The 20,245-nt window shown below is 43.8% G+C and overlaps 1 protein-coding gene across 2 annotated transcripts; it reads left to right on the top strand.

The window, feature by feature from the left end:
- The first annotated feature begins 24 nt into the window (after nt 1-24).
- On the top strand, nt 25-17,045 carry malt1 (MALT paracaspase 1). Of its 2 annotated transcripts, XM_083644805.1 has the most exons (17): nt 25-190; nt 775-941; nt 3,690-3,811; nt 5,839-5,986; nt 6,364-6,542; nt 7,308-7,404; nt 7,527-7,574; nt 7,998-8,021; nt 8,131-8,175; nt 9,739-9,942; nt 11,027-11,204; nt 11,774-11,845; nt 11,956-12,083; nt 12,999-13,148; nt 14,557-14,714; nt 15,500-15,625; nt 16,427-17,045. In XM_083644805.1, exons 1-17 carry the CDS (start codon nt 42-44, stop codon nt 16,877-16,879), a joined length of 2,448 nt encoding a protein of 815 aa, XP_083500931.1. In that variant the 5' UTR covers nt 25-41; the 3' UTR covers nt 16,880-17,045. The 2 variants fall into 2 exon arrangements, with proteins under 2 accessions (XP_083500931.1, XP_083500932.1); XM_083644806.1 differs by lacking the exon at nt 7,527-7,574.
- Nucleotides 17,046-20,245: the final 3,200 nt, after the last annotated feature.

The raw sequence follows: 20,245 nt of genomic DNA, 5'->3' as shown, positions 1-20,245 counted from the left end.
GTCCCAATCCGAGCAGATATTGATGAAAACCTTTTGCTGATATGTCGGATTCATCGGATCGATCTACGAACATCAACTTTATGAAGGAGTCGGTTTTGAGGAAGCTGTGTGAAGTGTTGGATAAAACCGAGAATAAAGGATGGCGAAAACTGGGAGAGATAGTCGGCAGTGACAGACGGTTACGAGTCAGGTAGGATGAAGGCTTGAAAGTTTGCAATTTATCTCAAAGTTATTCTATTTGAAGCTAATTTTCGAAACGTCCCAATAGTTTGGAAGAGTACAAGTTAACAGGGCAAAGTGACAGGTACAAGTAAGTTGGCAAAAGTACAGTTATCAGATGGCAATTCTAGCTAAATATATACAGGGTACAGAGTATTAGCTAACTGGTTATATTCACAGGTTATATGCATGAATTACATTGAATTGAAGATGTTAACTGTATAGGGAGGTGGGAGGTGCAACGTCAGTGCAGGAGCACAGTGCATTGTGTGTGTGTGTGTGTGTGTGTGTGTGTGTGTGTGTGTGTGTGTGTGTGACACACATAGTGGAATGTGACACAGAGTGGAGGGGGGAGGAGGAGAAACTGTTCATAGATAGAAACTGTTCAGGTAGCGCGAGGTTCTGGTCCTGATAGACCGGAACCTTTTGTCAAGTGGAAGTCTTTGTAAGAGATGGTGGTGACCTGGATGGGAAGGGTGGGCGATGATTGCTTCTGGGTCCTGGCGTTGCCCTCTATGGTGTGAACCAGGTGTTTGCTTGTGTCCTTCCATGCAGTCCAGATGAGATGGAGATGTGCTCTCTGAAGGTGCTGGAGCTGGTGGGCAGCCCCAGCCGCATGCTGCTGAGGCTCATGGGAGAGCGAGGCTGCACCGCGGGCCACCTGCTCGACTGTCTCCAGACTCTGGGCAATGCGGAGGCGCTGCAGTGCCTCAAACCTCCAGGTAACCATCCTCATAATGTGACCTCACATCCTGTTTCACTCTACCTATCAGTCTGGACTCCAATCTGTCCACAGCAATTTCAGTGGGTGGGAGTAGCTCCAGTAACTCCTCCATCAGCCAGTCAGCATCGCCAAATCCCGTCTTTAGCCAATCACAGCATGGATCCATTCAAATCCACTCGGAAGAATGGCCTAAGGGGACATTCACGCCAAAAGCGTTTTTTTTTTTCAGTCAGAACGCTATGAAAATCATGTTGAGAGCGCTTCCATTGTGCACAAAACACAGCGCACAGAGCGTTTTTTTTGTACTCCGTTTTGTTTCCCCCTGCAGTCGTGTGCAGTACAGATCAGAACACAACGACCACATGGACGGTAGCCAGCTGGTTTGGTCTGTTTGATGTTGTTCACTGTCAACATGAAAGCCAGATTATTGCCAATTCTGGCAGCAGTGGAGGTCGAGGATCCCTCGGGAGGAGAAAATGTAGGAAAAGACGAGCAGCGTGCTTTTCCTCTAATGTTCAACTTTTTTCAGCTTAAAAACACCCACAGCGCTCCTCCAAAAACAAAAGACGCCACCAGCGCTAAACGCCAGGTGTGTTCATTAAAAGAGCAGCACGTTTAGCGCGTCCTTACATAGAGAATGAATTGCAGAAAGACGCTGGCAGCTCCAAAAGCGCTTTGGGTGTGAATGTCCCCTAAACGTCCTTTCCGCAGAGAAACTCCGCTGGTGCACTCTTGTTCTAGTTTAATTGTTGTTATTGAGTCTATTTCTGCAATAACTGCACTTACAGCTGTCACTTACTCTACGCACGGTAACGTTACTGCTCATTGCTTGGGGAGTTCGTGTCATGTGATCAGGATGGTTTACCAGGCTAGCAGTAACACAGCTTCCTGCTGACTCAGGCCTGTTGATGGCTGCTGTGTTGTCATTCATCTTAACCAGGATGATCTTTGATCTGTGTTTTGCATTGCATTCATTATTTACTGCAAATGGGAATTAATGACAGACTTTATGGCATCATGGTGTCTGATGCTGCAGGGTGGAGTGAGTGCAACAACTAACATGACAAGGAGGGGGGGGGGACGATGTTTGATGTTCTAATACCAATAGTGTTTCCCCTTAGGGCTTGGTGATGTAGTTGAAATCAATATCACAATAGTCATAAGTATTTTTTTCAATATCGTTATATGTCACGATATGGCTTAAGTATGCAAAATCACATGTTAAATATTCAAATGAATGTTCATCCCACTGAATGTTGGGTCAGGGTGTGTTGTCAAACTGAACATTTCGAATAATATTCTTGCCATACCTCATTTTGTGTGTTTGAGTTTTAAAATGACACAGAATTATGTCACAATATCCCAAAATCATCCCATTGAAAGACAATGAAAGGTAATATTGCAATTATATTATTATATATTATATATTATTATATTATTAATATAATATTATATTGCTATTTCCCCAGTTTTATTCTTCTCAGGCTGTATAAACCTCTGAAACAGCATGTACAGTAGACCATCATGGGACACTAAAACCCTCCAGTGAAAATGCAGACTAATGAAATGATTTTAGCTTCAGCAGCTCTTTACGTTCAAAGAAAATAACCTCCATCATATCATTGACATTGACTAGCTGATATCCAACCAGTCAACTTCAACCGCTTATCCAGAGTCGAGGGGCGGAGGAGGTAGCAGATCCAGCAGGCGACCTCCTTTCCCTTTCCCTGGCCACATTAACCAGCTCTGCCTGGGGGATCCCCAAGGTGTACCCTGAAAATAACAATGTGTCCCTAGTTAGATTGATCACGATGATTTCTGCTTTATTGGACAGTTGACAGTAGAGAGAGATAGGAAGGATGTACTTGTAAGAGAGACAAAGTGAAACAGAGACAGAGATGACATGCTGATTTTGAACCCACAATGTCACGGTTACATGTTGTGCATCGTAGCCAACTGAGCTAGCAAGACACTCCAGATTCACGATGTTCTGTGTGATAAGAGTTATGTTATGTGTGTGATAGAGAGCTGATCATGAAAAGGTAGAAAGGAAATCATGCTCCAGTCCTACTGTTGTCCCAAATGCCATAAAAACAAAGAAATGAAGCTGGCTGCACATTGCAGCAGTGTGACTTGTATTTCTCTTGCAGACAGTGACATTGTGAATCAGAAGATGTCACAAATGAGTTTTGTTCCAATTGAGGTATCCACCATTTTGAAAAAGGGACACCTTCTTTGACAAACTGATTGATAGCACAGCATTCAAACAAGTTATGGTACTTGTTGTAGAATAAATTATAAATGGAGTCAGGGATTTGGCGTACTTGAATATATTGATATATGATTTAAGGTCTCATGAGAGGAAGAGAAGCCACTAGCATATGAGCAGGGATACATAGAGAGAAAGAGATGGTTAGAGTGTTTTATAAGGTGCAATGACAGAGCTGACATCATAATAGATTACAAAAATATATGTTTTTATTTAAATGAATAACCAAAAGTTTTAAGGGGGGAATACTGACTATAGTGTGTGAGTCTGTTTCTCTAACAATACCTTTTAAAGGACAGGAGTTTAAACGTAAATCCTTAACAAAACATTTTTCCCAGCTGAAATATGCTATTATGTGAGAGATTCTGATGTAGCATCATATCTCGCCTTTACTCTGGCTTTGCCCTGTGTTACGATCAGTTCAAATGGGTTAAAAGCTGTGGATTCACAGTGAACGCATTACCTCACTCTACACAGGCCTTCAGATCCTCATTCAGCCCCAGTCGGTGGCTCTGATATCTGGCCACAATCTACGCCTCAGCTGCTACGCTGTGGGTAAATCTCCAGTACAGTACCAGTGGTTCAAGACCAAGGAAGAGGTGAGCTGCAACCCACCTACACACACCTACACACACCTACATCCACACCTACACACACACACACACACACACACACACACACACACACACACACACACACACACACACACACACACTCACTTCCTCCCCGCTTCAAAGGAAATCGCTAGTACAATTTAATGGTGCGGAGCAAACTGGGCGGGGAACCAACTGAGATAAAGAGAAAATGATTACGTTTAAAACACATGTTTGATGCTTTCATATCACATTAATTAACAACACTTTCACTAACGTTAGTTTGGAGACCTAATTTACCCGTTGGGCCACAGAATGAAAACTTAAAACGATTACAGCTTGACCCAAAACTAGCATCTGGTGTGACCAGCAGCGGTGAGATGTCTGTTGGGTAGATTTGGTTGATCAACACAGTAGATAAAATAAGCACAGCAAATGTCAGATAGGGCGGACCACCGTGTTTAACTAGCGTATATATCCTTGACGTTACAATTAGGGCTGAAAATGACAACAGAAATGAACAAGGTTGTCGGGGCGCCTGGTCGGGGTGGAAGGGAACTGGTTGGAATAGCGTGATCCTCCCACGTGCTACGTCTGCCGGTGAAGCTGCCCCTGTCAGGGGAAAAGAAGCAGCTGGCAACTGGCGCATGTGTCGGAGGAAGCATGGTGCTAGTCTACGGCTCTCCCCAGATGGACAGAAGGTGGAGCAGCGACCGGGCCAGCCAATAGGGGATAAGCATGGGGATAAATTGGCCAAGTATAATTGGGGAGAAAATGGGGGGACAAGTTTGTGATATCTCCACAATTTAAATCAATCGGCATGTGTCTAGTCTAGTCTACCCGGAAGTATCTTTTGTTGTTAATGCAACGTCACGGTGATTCGATCTATAAGGATTTTTCGGAAACGGCTATGGAGAAATGAAGGCTATGGAGAAATGAAGGCTGTGGAGAAATGAAGGCTGTGGAGAAATGAAGGCTGTGGAGAAATGAAGGCTATGGAGAAATGAAGGGGGAATTCACTTCACTTCCTGGAACCGGAGCCGGTTGAGGTGTATTCATAAGCCTGCTTCTTTATCTCACTTGCATCATGTTTCTTTTCATCATTGTATTTTTTAGCTCTGTGTGTGTGTGTGTGTGTGTGTGTGTGTGTGTGTGTGTGTGTGTGTGTGTGTGTGTGTGTGTGTGTGTGCGTGCGTGTCTGTGCGCGCGCGTGTGCGTGTGTGTGCGCGCGTGTGTGCGTGTGTGTGATTTTAGCACTTTGCGTCTAAGTTTTATCACTGCCGTAAATCAACGAAATCAAACAAAAGTGGATTATTGCCCCGTGCCCGACGCACTGTCCGGGCAGCAGTGTTTGGCAGGCGCAGGACTCGAGGGGATTTCTCTTTCCCCTGTCAGCGGGGGATTCACAGGCAGTTCAAAGAGTGACTCACACACTGCAGCTAAAGAGCCTATTCAACATGCCTGGACCTGACTAACTATATCTGTGCTTCTCAACCTTTTTGGGCCGAAAAACACAAAGCGATAGGTATGATGTCAACCCCTCTTTTGCAGGTGTAAACGTACAGTATTATGCACTTTTTTTTGTCCCCTTTTCCCTTTTTACTGTCCCCATTGTACTTGATTCATTGTTGGGAGAAGCCTAGAGAGAATTAATTATTCATAACATTTACATGGTATTCATTTCATAGCGTTCATCACACAAAGCTGCTGCAGTTACAGAGAGGAACGCAGTGGACCGCACGACTGATTATCCCATATTCTATATCTTAAATCGTGAAAGCAGTCCAGTATATCAGCTGCAATGAGTGCAAAAGTGGAATAAAGTTTAATTCCTAGATCACCCAAATTACAAGTAACCTCTCCCTGTGCCATGAGAATATTCCTGTGACTATGGGAACGAGATCTACAGTATGTCATGGCCACGCGTGGAAACAACATATAGTTGGCCAGTAAGTTTGGAGGAGTGGAAAGGGTTTTTCGCACACATTACACCTTGTGAATTGGTAAATGGCACTTATATTTCCCAATCTCAGGTGCCCAACAGCTTCTCTCCAGACCTGGTGAGGAGTCCTGTCCATCTGACAGATGCTGGCTTTTACATCTGCAGGGTGAACTGTGGAGAAGCCTTCGAGTTCAGCCAGTGGGCTCAGGTGGACGTCCTGAACGTCGATGCATCTAACGGTGAGTGACCAGGTCTATTAGCCTCCAGACGCACTGGGAGCATCTGACACTCGCGTTTTGAAGCCCACTCCTTGTTGTAAATGGCCGAACGCGCAACCAAGAGCGTTCTGATACGCGTCAAACTGCCTTGACGCCCGTACTCCGAACCTGTTTCGATATTGGAGCGTCAAATGAGGATCCAGCTCCTCGATCCTCGATTCTAAAGAGAAAAACAATCTAATGCTTCCACTTCTTTATTTAATTAATTCCGTCTCTTAAAGGAGTTATGACAAGTTATGACAAGTTTTGGAACCCTGCGTAGATACGCGAGTTGTGATCTGGCTATATTTAAACATAGTGATGTGATGTCTCCTCTCCCCCTCCCTCCCCTCCTCCAGGACACAGCTACCACTCCCTGGAGGGTAGGCTGAAGCTGGTGGTGCAGCCCCAGGCCCAGCGCGTGCTCGTTGGGGAGACCCTGCAGCTGGAGTGTGGAGCCGTGGGAAGACCCATCCCTCGCTACCAGTGGCAACGGAATGGAGTCCAAATCCACAACGCCTCCAAGAGGAAACTGACGGTGAGGAAGGCTGGAGGGGGGGCGAACCTCCTCCAGGATGCAGCACGTAATCACCCTGTGCAGTTACAGAATGCATTCACAGCAGGGTTGGGGCCAATTCATGGATTAATTAATTAATTAATTAATTCCAATTCAACTGATGAATTGGAATTGGAAAAAACCTATAAGGAACAGTATTGGAATTTAATTGTAATTTCAGGAAGTTTAATTCCAATTCTTTGAAATTCATTGAAATTCCATGTTCCTTTCTTTTATTACCACATATCTGAGCTTGAACAAAGTGTTATATATTATCAATACTGAATATCATAAAATGTTAAAGGTTCCATGCATAACATGTAATCATAATCCATACATTGTAATTGGATGCATTTGATTTGTTTAACTGTCTTTTATTTGATTCATAATACTTTGATTTATAATGTTTTGCAAGATTCAAGATTTAGTTGAATAGCCACAGTAAGTAATCAGATTACAAACGAGGAATTTGACTTAGTGCAAGTATACAGCGCAGCGGTTGGGGATGGGGAGTGTTAAAACCCAAGACAATCTCAAGTTGGAATTTCATGGACTTCAATTCTGTTCCCTGTCATTCATATTCAATTGCAATTATGTTTCCTTAGAGCTGGGGGACATTTGGATATTGGATGATGGATACCTGAAGGGGGATTTGTATTATGGCTACAACTGTGTACTAATGGAAGGTGTCTTTGAGGACATCATATCGTCACGCGAGACTTGACACAATGCGTCTGTGCGTTTTAGATTCCCAACGTGATGCAGGACCACCACGGGAAATATCGCTGTGAGATCAGCAGTAACGCTGAGAGAATGTGGACCAACCAAGTCGACGTTGTGATAGGTATGTTGTTCTGTTTAACACTATGCTCATCTCATAGTCGCTGCTGGCTCCATTAAATGTTTGATGTTTTTATTGAGTGATTATGTCTAAGTGATTCATTTGCCTTTGTTCTTGACTGAAAGCACCAAGGATATCCATCCAGATTTCAGGGGCAATGGAGTGCTCTGAAGGTAGAGTTGAAAGGCCCAAATATAAGACAATAATAACCTGCAGGGGTTAAATCTCGCTGCATGCAAAGGTTAATAACGGTAGCCAAAATTTGCATCGATTACTGACATGAGTAGCTACTAAATTGTTCCTATAACTGCATGTGGGTGGTGATACAGAATCATATCCTTCCGGGCACTAACCAGCAGAATGCTCAAAGGGTTTGCTCTTCAGGTTTTGCATGCATGGATATTAATTTCATTGGTTTAGTTGGTTTTTAATGCATGAAAATTACAGTGTAATCTTAATAGAGGCATACCTTACATTTTAACCTGCTAGTAATCTGAAGCGTGTTCTGACTAAGAAGAAACAACAGCGTATGCCTAACACAGAAATAGTCCGTAAATAAACATGTTGGTAATATTTTTGTATCTTTGTCTTCCTAGATGACTTTTATGGCCTCGGAGCGAGTAAGTAGCTCTCTACGTGTTGAGTGTGTTTTTCATATCCTCTCTTAAATGCATGACATTTCTCTTGTGATCTTTGCATGCTGTTTTCATTGTGGTTTTGCAATTTTAGATCACAACGAATTCCTCCTAAATAGCATTCCAGAACATCTTTATGGTGAGTGCTTTAAGTTTCTTTTTGCAAGTTTGACAACAATATATATATATATATACCGTATATATATATATATATATATATATATAAATAGGTATGGTTTACAAGTAAAGTTCAGCAGAGGGGGGCAGGGCAGGGCAGGGCAGGGCCTGTTCATTTCAATAGGCCCGTTTGACTGATGCCTTGCCTGGAACGGAGACGACAACAGCCAGAGCTAGCCGAGCTCACAGGTGAGTCAGGTGAGGCATCGCCAACCGGTCGGACACCCACGACAGCACACTCACCTCTGCTTTTCTTCTTCTAAAGTTCTGTTTGAACAGCGGTTTGTAAACAAATTAAAACATGCATCAGCGCCACCCACACTCACTGCTCAAATGTCCCAGTCGGTGCCTAATATCATCCGCCTCCGGCGTTATTATGGTACATAGTGGTACTTGGACGGAAAAGTTTGGGAACCCCTGGTGTAGAGTATAGCTCTACTGTCATTATAGTTGTGGTTAATGTGGTTGATATCCATTTCCTCTACATGCCAATTTTGCTGTGCTACTGTTGTCATCTCTGACACTTGTAGGATGTTTTCAGTCATGTAGTCAGCACCCCCTCCCATCATAAACACCAAAATAAAGATGTGAAACTTCTAGCTGTCTGCTAACATCTATTTTGCAGCAGACATTTGTAGGCCAGTTCAACACAACATGCTGCTCTGTCCTCAAAAGGCCAAAGAGACGATGAACTGTCTGGACATTGAGGTTTCAGTGGAAAGCCAAGTCAGAACGCTAACAGGTTGATCCTTTTTTTTTGTTTTTTTACATTTTAACATTTTACAGAACACACAAAGAAAAAAATAAAAAACAGGCTCAGACACAGAGAAAAAAAATAGAAAAGGTAAAAAAAAAAAAAAAAAAACATATATATACTAAGGACATTCAGTGTTACAATATATAACTACCAGCCACACACAGTGCCTTCATGCTTCTAGAAGATGCTGTGCATGGGGCCCCACGTAAAGGGTCCGGGAGTCACCCGTCACCCCTGACCTCGTCAAGATAGGACCAGAAACGGGTCCCAGACGACTGAGAACTTTTTGAGAGAGTTGGTCCTCAGGAACCTGAGTCTCTCCATCTGTATAACAGAGACCATGTCTGTTAACCACAACTGAAATGAAGGTGAAGAGGGAGACTTCCATTCCTTCAGAATTAGTCTTTTGGCGACAGTTGTCCCCTGTGTCAGAGACTGTTGCACAGCTGCAGGGAAGTTCAGAGAGGTCTCCGAGCAGCCAAAGATGGCGAGTTCTGCCTCCGGCTGAAGGGTTATACCGTAGGCCTTAGAGTACCAGTCAAATATCCTGGCCCAGAATCCCGCTAGTGAAGGACAGAACCAAAAGGCATGAGATACAGGTTGACGCTTTTGTGTTCAACAAATGGCTGAAAAGTTGTTTGCTATGTTGTCAGCTCTTGTGCTGCTCACAGGGTCGCTAGTGAGCTTTCTGTTTTTTCTCCTCTCTTTCATTCTCGTTTGACCCTCGTGTACGTACACCTTACATGCCTCTCACATATCCCTTCCCAGCGACTGACAAAGTGGCGCTGCTGATTGGCAACCTGTCCTACAAGAACCACCCGCAGCTCAAAGCTCCCATGGTGGACGTCTACGATCTCACCAACCTCCTGCGCCAGCTGAACTTCAAGGTGGTGTCACTGCTCGACCTCACAGAGTCGGAGATGAGAAACGCCGTTGACGAGTTCCTGCTGCTGCTTCACAAGGGAGTCTATGGTATGTTGGGATGCCATGAACGTTCAGATGGCTGCTTAGGGGAGTAGAAATTTATTCCGGGGGCATTTTGGATAATTCCCAGGGCAATTTTATCAAATGTTGGGAGATACCTTAGTTCCGCCTATGTAGCATGACAGACCAATCAATGACTCTTATCCAAGCATATTTTATTTCTAAAAGTTCATAAATAATCACAGTTAAAAATCCCCATTTCCACTCTCAACAACACTGCTGATTGTCTGGCATGTTATTAATGTACTTGACAAAAACATGAGTGAACTAGCTGGCCAGCTAGCTTGTGCTGCCTGTCACTGAGGTAAATAATGCTAGTAGGAGGAGGAGGGGCGGGAGTTGAACGGATGCCTAGTTGGCCATTTTCGAGTCACACTTTGCAAATACAGAATAATGTTAAAATAGACACTCATCAAATGCATTTTCACATTCATCCAGAACAGTTCACTCAATCATAAAATATGATTATACTATTGTAAGTGGCTTTGGATGAAGCTGCAGTCTACATTTTACTTTACCAATGTGTTTTGAAGTGACATTATTACAAGGGCAACATTGAAGAAGACACTTCTTTGACTTTGTTATTGTGAATGTGGAATGATCCAGAAACATTCCAATTTTATACTAGTCAGATGCAGCCCATTTATAAATACCAAAGACTATGACTAATTTCCAAGACAATATAGATGACAAAATATTCCCCTCACCTGAGAAGAATAATGCATAGAGAAGTGCTAGCAAAGGAAACAAGAACCGGGAAGGGAAGTGGAAGAGAGTTTGTAAATGCTAGGGTCTTTGAAAAGCAAGTCTGAAATGTCAACATAAGTCAAACTGACCGTGGCCAAGGCTCATTCGAGCTGAAACACGTCATTCCGTTTGAACGTTTCAGATTGCCAATGTAAAATAAAGGGTTTTAACATTTGCTATTAGAAACAAAATAACAACAGACTGTTGTTTAATACATTCCAGTAATACACCTGTTGATGCTTTCTGCCATGGATATTTCAGGTTGTAAAATCGCCGGTCTTGTATAACCACATTGATACTAGAATCTATATGCTTCCCGTTCTAGGTCTGCTGTACTATGCTGGCCACGGATATGAGAACTATGGCAACAGTTTCATGGTGCCAGTGGACGCTCCAAACCCGTACCGGTCAGCCAACTGTCTGTGTGTGCAGAGCATCCTGAAGCTGATGCAGGAGAAGGAGACGGGCCTCAACGTGTTCCTGCTGGACATGTGCAGGAAGAGGTGAGCAGTGCACACTTTGGCACATCACACTTTCACATTTATTTAGGGGTTTACACTTAGAATAAGTTTCCCTTACTTACTAGATCACCAACATTACAAGCAACCAATAGTAAGGATTGTAATGGTCAGAGCCATTAGTCCCCCCCCCCCCCCACACTATTCCTGTGTCCCCAGACATTTAATAGAAAAGTGCATCATTTAATCGAAATGGGAGATATTGAGGAATAAAAGCTAAAGAGAGAGCTAAATTAGAGCTTTTTTTATGCTTCAAGATGAGAACTTAATTTTTTTTCTTTTTCTTTTACAAATTTGAGCAAGTAGAGAGGGAACAAATTGGGATGGATGCATTTTTTGCATGCTGGTGTGATGTACTTTCTGAATAGATACATTTTCAACCTATAGTAGAAGTTGAAAGCAGACCTGCTCTAACTTAAAAGGGCTTTAGAACCTTTAGAGCTTCTAGCGTTTGTAGCCATAGGGGAGCCCCAGAAGGAATCTCTGGTTTTTAGAGAATAAAGTTGACATGCTTTATGTGAAACTGATTTGATTTGTTTTTTTCCCAAATCCAGGAATATTCATGACGACAGCACTCCAAACATTGTTTTGAGGGTTACAGCCAACATTGTCTTTGGATATGCCACGTAAGTTTGAATGATTGACTGTCATGCAAACTATATATCCCAAGAATATAAAAAGTTATATTTTTGCCTTTCATCTATCTATCTATCATATTCTCCATTTCGCCGTTAAGTTGCCAAGACGCCGAGGCCTTTGAGTTGAGCTCCAGTGGCTTCACCAACGGCGTTTTTGTCAAGTTTCTGAAGAAGCGTCTGCTTGATGATGAGAAGATTACCGTGGTGCTGGACAGAGTGGCTGAGGGTAAGAGAGGAACACAAATGTACCTTTATTTATAGAGGGGGAGTCTCACTGAGAGCAATGCTCTCTTTTTCAGGAGGGCCCTGTTCACATGCTCACACACACACACACACACACACACACACACACACACACACACACACACACACACACACACACACACACACACACACACACACACACACACACACACACACACACACACACACACACACACACACACACACACACACACACACACACACACACACACACACACACACACACACACACACACACACACACACACACACACACACACACACACACACACACACACACACACACACACACACACACACACACACACACACACACACACACACACACACACACACACACACACACACACACACACACACACACACACACACACACACACACACACACACACACACACACACACACACACACACACATACACACATTAATCATACCTGGAAGCTGACCAGTACAACCAAATACTGGAATACACTTTATAATCACACATATATCACAAAGAGCTATCAAAAACCAGGCTATAACAGCATTTGCTTTAGTTTATACATGCATAAGTAGAATAAATCGAACTCAGGCAACACTTACATTGCAACATGAAATGAATGAACCTCCATCAGAGAGAAAAGAATTTGACATATTTAGTACAATTGAGGGCTTAAATTGTCTATTTATTCTGTTTTATCAGTGAATGTATTATGTTTTTAATGTTAACTTGAATTGTAATTTTTTTTTTACTTTACTTACACAATGTGACATTCTCGTGTTGCAGTGTTGCTTTTGGTCAGCAGATGTTATGCTATTTAGAGACCCCTTGGCTCAACATGGCTTAGGTCTCTTAACTCTGAGATGTGAATTGTAATGATCTTGTGTTGTGTCCAGACATGGGACAGTTTGATGCCACCAAGGGGAAGCAGGCCCTGGAGATCCGCAGCAGTCTGTCGGAGAGGAGAGCGCTGACCGATCCCATCCTACCCGGCGACAGCGCCGACATCGCCCAGGCTCACAGCCGCCAGTGGGCCGAGGCCCATGGTGAGATAGATCCCAGACACAACCTCTCTCCACTTCCAACACTCTATTTAGCTGTTGTAGAATGGAATTTCACCACTCCTCGTCCGCTATATAATATATATAACTGCTAATATAAACCAAATTGAATGAAGCCAAGAGTCCAGGAAGTGTCTTATAAAAGTATATTTAAAGCCATACATTACTTTGGCAAACTGCATTGCCAAAGGACTGAATTCTCAATGTACACATTTTGGTATGTCATACAGAGTTCCAATGTATTCAGTGGCGATGTCACAATTTGGCATCCGCTTTATAGGCAAAGGAAGGCAGAGAGAAACAGAGAGAGGAGGGGTTATGACTAGACTTGGAGCCTACAGGGCTGCCTGTCTGTATCAGCAAGGTCAACCTCATGCAGTGGGTGAAAGTTTGTTTTGACCCCCATGTGCTGTGGAGCAGAGGGTGAAGAAATCTCCTCCTATGTACTGTATGTGCGTCTCCATTTCTGCATGTGTGAGATGTCTTATGACTAATAACTCATAGCATTAATTATGTGTATGCAATTATTAGCTTATTGATTAGGAAATGCCAATGGAACTTCAATTTTCTACAACATTAGCTATATGATGAATTTAAGTTGATTTGACACTTGTTTAGGGGAGGTTGACTGAGCATGCAGTCCTCACACTACACAATTGCACACATGAGAGTTGCCCAGTGCGTCCACGGTTCTCTACTCTTGGCCAATAGGCAGCATGTTGCAAGAGTGACAGTAACCTGATTGCAATGTTATCCACTCTATTTCTCCTATTTCCGTGTGGCAGAAGAGTATTACATCTGTGCTGTAAAAGAGAGGGGGGGGGGGGTGTTCATAGAATACAGTGCATAGTGAACCAGGGAGGAAGAATAGAATACAGCGCATAGTGAACCAGGGAGGAAGAATAGAATACAGCGCATAGTGAACCAGGGAGGAAGAGAACAGGTGATTGTGTTGCCATTCTTCCAAAACGGTGGCAGGACTCTGAACAATTGTTAAACATTCTGCAAAGTCAAACATCACAAGACAGGCATCAAATGCATACTTGTCATTCAACTTTGAGGGTCTAGAAATAGGTGGTTGGGGCTTCTGGAGGTCCTGCCCTATAACATTTTCAGATTCAGAGACATCCTGTATGCCAGTGACATCTTATGCGTAAAATAATGAAAATGTACAAAAATTCAGTTTATTTTGTTTGTCTCTGACCGCCCCAGAGCTAATGAAGTAACCATAGAGACTACATTTTTGACATATTTTGCTTACTGTTTTGGAAAAGGCCTAGACCTTTTTTTTTTGCGTTACTATTTTCGACAAATATACTAGTAAATCAGAAGATGTGTAATTCTTTCATGTTCTTCCATATTGATCGAATGGCCTTGTTGTTCGCTATTCCAGAGCTTCCTGAGAGTATGAGTCTGGACTTTGACTGCGGTGCTCAGATCAAGCTGGGCTTTGCTGCGGAGTTCTCCAACGTGCTCGTCATCTACACACACATCGTCAAGAAGCCCGAGGACCTGTCCTTCTGCCAGGCCCACGTCACCGACTTCTCACAGGTTACAATCTTTGGGGCTTTATTTTGAAAAGGAAAAAGTGGCGGTTGGGAGAAGGGAGAGTGTTTCTTATTCACGTTCCCTGGTAACACTTTATTTGAATAGGCCAGTGTTGATCCTCAAGTGACGAAAAGTAGATGTTCAACAAAGTGTCACTTGCCTATTTTGGTTACAGCCTATTTGCATCTCCACAGACTATGTAACACTAACACTGACTTTAGCCAAACCCCCACCCTAACCTGACCCAATTTCTAACATTAAAGGGATAGTTTTGTTTTTTTGTATGAGGTACTTGCTGACAGTCAGTCAGTGCCTCCATACTGCTCACCTGGCGTAATCCAAGTCTCCACAAGCCCTGAGATGCCAAGTTGACTTGAGAATGTCATTTACACCCTGTTTTTAGCTGACATCTGCACTGTAAGTCGTATTGTAGCACTTTGTGATATCAGCAAATATTGTATCGTTGTTTGAAGAATCTATATAATATTGTATTGTGATGTAACTTGTGATTTACACCGCTATCTATCGCTGATGTGACGAAAGTGGCGCTGAGGTTTCAGGACTTCAGGGAGGAAGTGCGGCGCGAGAAATCTAGCAAAGTGTGACCCTCTCCCGCACCCAATTTTTCCCAGCCGGGCCAGGGGATTCAAACCTGCTCTCTTTGCAGTAACAAGCCCACTTCTTCAGCTTCTGTGCTTCTGCTGCCCCGGCCCCCACCCATTCTCTAGTCAAGTATGAATGCTAGTTCATTGAATCCAACAGGAACCTGCTTCCCTTTCTTTCTGCAGGACCTTGATGTGGATCCCAAAGAGATGAACAGGGAGACTCCAGAAGAGACGGGTATCTACCTGCTGTCCAGCAGCCTGCCGCAGCACTGTCTCTACACCAGACTCAGCTCTCTACAGAAGCTCAGGGTACAGCACTGTCTCTACACCAGACTCAGCTCTCTACAGAAGCTCAGGGTACAGCACTGTCTCTACACCAGACTCAGCTCTCTACAGAAGCTCAGGGTAGAGCCGCAGCACTGTCTCTACACCAGACTCAGCTCTCTACAGAAGCTCAGGGTAGAGCCGCAGCACTGTCTCTACACCAGACTCAGCTCTCTACAGAAGCTCAGGGTAGAGCCGCAGCACTGTCTCTACACCAGACTCAGCTCTCTACAGAAGCTCAGGGTACAGCCGCAGCACTGTCTCTACACCAGACTCAGCTCTCTACAGAAGCTCAGGGTAGAGCCGCAGCACTGTCTCTACACCAGACTCAGCTCTCTACAGAAGCTCAGGGTAGAACCGCAGCACTGTCTCTACACCAGACTCAGCTCTCTACAGAAGCTCAGGGTAGAACTCTTCATAACGTTCTCAGAAGGCTCAAGCTTAACACTCGCCTAGTGAAAACATTGCATCTCCAAAATGTACACTTTTCACAAATTATTTATTTCCAATGGGTTTGAAAGGTTTTCCTAAGCACAAGGCGTTGTGGAACGTTCTCAACTGATAGAGAGGAGCATGCAATCATTCAATTTAAGCATGAAGATCACCAAAATTGGATGATGATGATGATGAGGCTACTTTTCTTTTGCTTTCACTTGACATGACATATTTAATGATTGATTTATTATTTTTTATTTATTTTATTTATTATTATTGAATGAAGACCATTGTGTGTTTTTTTCTATGATCATTTCTTCTCTCATTTCATTTTTCAAAACCGTGCCACAGGAGGAGCTGGTCTTCAGCGTGTGCCTGCAGGGCACCTTCACCTCCATGGAGGACGAGCCCGTCCACTGGACCAAAAGCGTCAGCATCGGCAAGCCGCTGATCGCCCGGCTGGACCTGCACCGGGCCATGCGCCGCAACAGCTGCCTGCAGACCTGCCTGATGCCCCACAGCCCGTCCCACAGCCCGTGCCACAGCCCCGGGCCCGAGCAGCAGCACCACCTGCACCACCACGGGCCGCACCGCGCCCAGGACTACAGCCGCCTGTCCCCGCAGCAGCCCTACCTGGACGTGTACGAGCACCTGCAGGGGGCGGCGGGAGGCTGCGGGGAGTCCTGCTATGAAAACCTCAGGCGGTCTCGCCCGTGCTCGCCCAGCATCCCCATAGAAACCACCGACGACATCAACGAGCTGCAAACTGTGTTCATCAATAGTCTGCAGTTTCAGCAGCAGTGAAAGGGTGCCGAGGAGAGGAGAGGAGAGGAGAGGAGAGAAGAGAAGGAGAAGATCATGTGCTGTATCTGGAATACTGCTGCTGTCTGTTACATATTGTGACTTTATAGGATTTTAAAAAATGTATTATTTTCATTATCTTCATTTGTCTAGAAAGATATATTATATTATTAAAGTGTTCTATTCATAGTTTGTAGAGATTTTTTAGAGAGGCAATACATTTTTAGAAAAAGTGAACATTGCATTTCAATAAATTGCCATATTTGTTCCAATCAAGTTGTGTATTGTAAGCAAACGTTTATTACTAGGATATGAAAAACTTGAATTCATTACAAACAAGCAGGCAGAAGAATCCAGTTATATATAGTCCAGTGACAAAGGCTTTCAGATTTCCTCGCTGCACCCTCTCAACTTGTGAAGATGACGACACTGACATTACTGTGAATATACTGTACATACATACATACATACATATATACATACATACATACTGTACATACACATACATACATACATGTAGCTCAACTCAGTCCTTGTTCTTTCCTGCAAGGTCAGATTAAGAGTCATTCCCCAAGAGAAGACTATATTCTATTGGTAGAGAAACCAAACTGAGACTGACACATTTAGGCAGTAGGCAGGAATCATTAGAAAACTGGACGTGAAGCTTTGTTTGGATTGAGAAAGGTCCCTCCCTATAGATAATCCATGTTTAAAGGAGAACTTCACTGAAAACCAATGCTGATTTATTTCATACATGATCTTGCACATCCTAAAACTGTCAACAGTTTTGTAGGCATTCATTTAGTTTGACAGTTATTGAGAGTTGATTTGAGTGAAGTTGTGGACCAGTGATGTAATTTGTGCATGAATGACACCACTGGTCCTCAAATCAACTCTCAATAACTGTCAAACCCTACAAAACTGTTTACAGTTTACGGATGTGTGGGGGGGTGTCTGTGAGATCATGTGCAAAATAAATCTGCTAGTTGTGTTAGTAAATGTATCATCTATAGACCGTTTAGAAAGAAGCTTTTTGCTTGAAGTGAGTTCACACTAAAATAGCATCTGGGGATGCAGAGTCTCATCTGTCCTGTCTGAGTCTGCTCACATCATGCAGCACTTTCTCCTCAGCTCAGTCATGGTGGCCAATGCCTTCTCCTTGATCTGGTCCATGTTCTGCAGATCCAGGATGGAATCCCTCTGCTCCTCCGTCGGGTCCTCCTCCGCCATCTTCAGCAGCTCCTTGGGGACGAACGTCTGGATCATGTTGGTGTCCTGTTCGCTCTGGAGGGACAGGAAGACCGGGGTGAGTTACAAAGTGCTTTACAATAGGGAGTAAGTGGGCTCTGTTTCCATTTTTGTCCCGGAAGGGATGCCACCCAACTGGAAGTGATGTCAGTGATGTCACTAGGGCAATTGTGATGTCACTGATGATATCACAATGTCTATGAAGTTGAGCAATTGCCAATAGAGTGACTATCATTTCTAGTCATTAAAATGCCAAAAGAATAAAAGCATAAAAAACCCTAGAAAACAATCAAGGAAACATATCCCCTCTACCTTCCTCTTTAGCTTTCATTTGATTTCTTTCCCCTAGCCCTTCTGTCTTCTTACATGATAATTTTGTTGTCATAGTCATAGGAGCACTAAAACAAAATAGTATTATTAGTACCGGTATTATTATTTTTATTTGTATTTATTATTATTTTAGCTTACTGCTTTTTGATTGGCCTGATGGTGAGTGAAGCCATTGGGAGGTCAGATGCTGAAGCGCACACTGACAACAACTGATAACATGATCCCTGAATCAAAGCAATTTCAGCTGCACACCTTCATCTCAAATACGCAGATTGTTTCACTCGGTGCAATTTGCCTAATGCAAGGTGATTGTCAGAATCCCACAATTGGTCATTGCTGTGGGCCAGTGAGCACAGACACACTGTGCTATTTATTCCACACTGCATGACAATTTGCCATTAATCCCCTTACATAAGAAACCATGTGTGGGCCAAAGGACATCCCAGACAGTGAGTGAGCATAATCCAGTCCTATGGTCAGATTTACCTCGCAGTCCAGCCACCCCCTTCCCCCACCCCACCCCCGCTGCCGGCGATAGCCGTGGCCGGAGGGATTATGTTTTGGGGTTGTCTGTCCCACCATGCTCATTAACACGATATCTCAGGAACGCCTTGAGAGGTTTTTCTTCAAATTTGGCTCAAAAATTGGACTCAAGGATGAACTTATTCGATTTTGGTGCTCAAAGGTCAAAATTCAAGGTTACTGTGACCTCATGTCCATCCGTTCCATCAAGGAAGGGGGGCTTGCAGGGCTAGGTAAAGGGGCCATAGCTAGGGATAGGAAGTTCCTAGAGAGTCGGGTTTCCAGGGGTGCGTAGGGGGAGTGGCTAGGGGGTGTGAGTGGGGGGAGGGGCCGCTATTGAAAAGGGGCCATAGCTAGGGATAAGGCCACACCACTGCCAAACCACTGCGCTGTGGGCTTCAAGCTATTTGTGCTTGTATGAGTTTGGACAGACATGGATGTGTAGACTGCAACTTGACTTGTTGCTGGAGGCATACAACCGCGAGGCAGTTACTTCCAGTTTTTGATCTAATATGTATTCACTTGGGATCAACAACATCATTAACTTTAGAGGAATATTTACTTTGGGTTTATAGATGGTTTAACTGGAATTATGTTGTAAAACAGTTTAGACCCCAGTTTATTTCCCCTTCAGCTATTGTATTAGCAAACACTGCAATATTGTCAAGTTGAAACGGTCGACAAACAGAGATACAATACAGTCTGTGCAGGTGAGACAAACAGAGATACAATACAGTCTGTGCAGGTGAGACAAACAGAGATACAATACAGTCTGTGCAGGTGAGACAAACAGAGATACAATACAGTCTGTGCAGGTGAGACAAACAGAGATACAATACAGTCTGTGCAGGTGAGACAAAGAGACCCCAGAGGGGGGAAGGAAGGGGGGGGGGGGGGGGGGGGGGGGGGAGGGGCTGTGATTAAATTGAATTAAAATAGCCTTATAGATAGCAGCCAGATCATGTGACCTACAGCTGTCAGGTCTTCTCATAACAGTTGGGATAGGACACCTTGCAGCACCCAGCAGCAGATTGTTTCACAGCAACACCATAACACTGCTCCTCCCACACTGGGACAGACACACACTCACACACACACACACACACACACACACACACACACACACACACACACAGTCCAATTTGTAGTATTTAGTCATGTTTGTTAATTAGCTCTGCTGTGTGGACCCATTTCACAGCAGCCCTTCTGAGGTGGTAAAGCAGCTGTACGCTAATACCATAATTAATTATGCTTCCATTGTGTTTAGGT

Source organism: Poromitra crassiceps (assembly GCF_964638095.1).
Source record: "Poromitra crassiceps genome assembly, chromosome: 10".
NCBI lineage: Eukaryota > Metazoa > Chordata > Actinopteri > Beryciformes > Melamphaidae > Poromitra > Poromitra crassiceps.
This window is presented reverse-complemented; position numbering and strand designations above follow the sequence as displayed.

Bases quoted from the DNA above. Each gene is read 5' to 3' on its own strand.
- malt1 (XM_083644805.1), top strand. From the start codon at position 42: ATGTCGGATTCATCGGATCGATCTACGAACATCAACTTTATGAAGGAG. The intron at 6,543-7,307 runs GTGAGGAAGGCT...TGTGCGTTTTAG, and splicing joins CCTCCAAGAGGAAACTGACG to ATTCCCAACGTGATGCAGGA. The intron at 8,022-8,130 runs GTAAGTAGCTCT...TTGCAATTTTAG, and splicing joins CTTTTATGGCCTCGGAGCGA to ATCACAACGAATTCCTCCTA.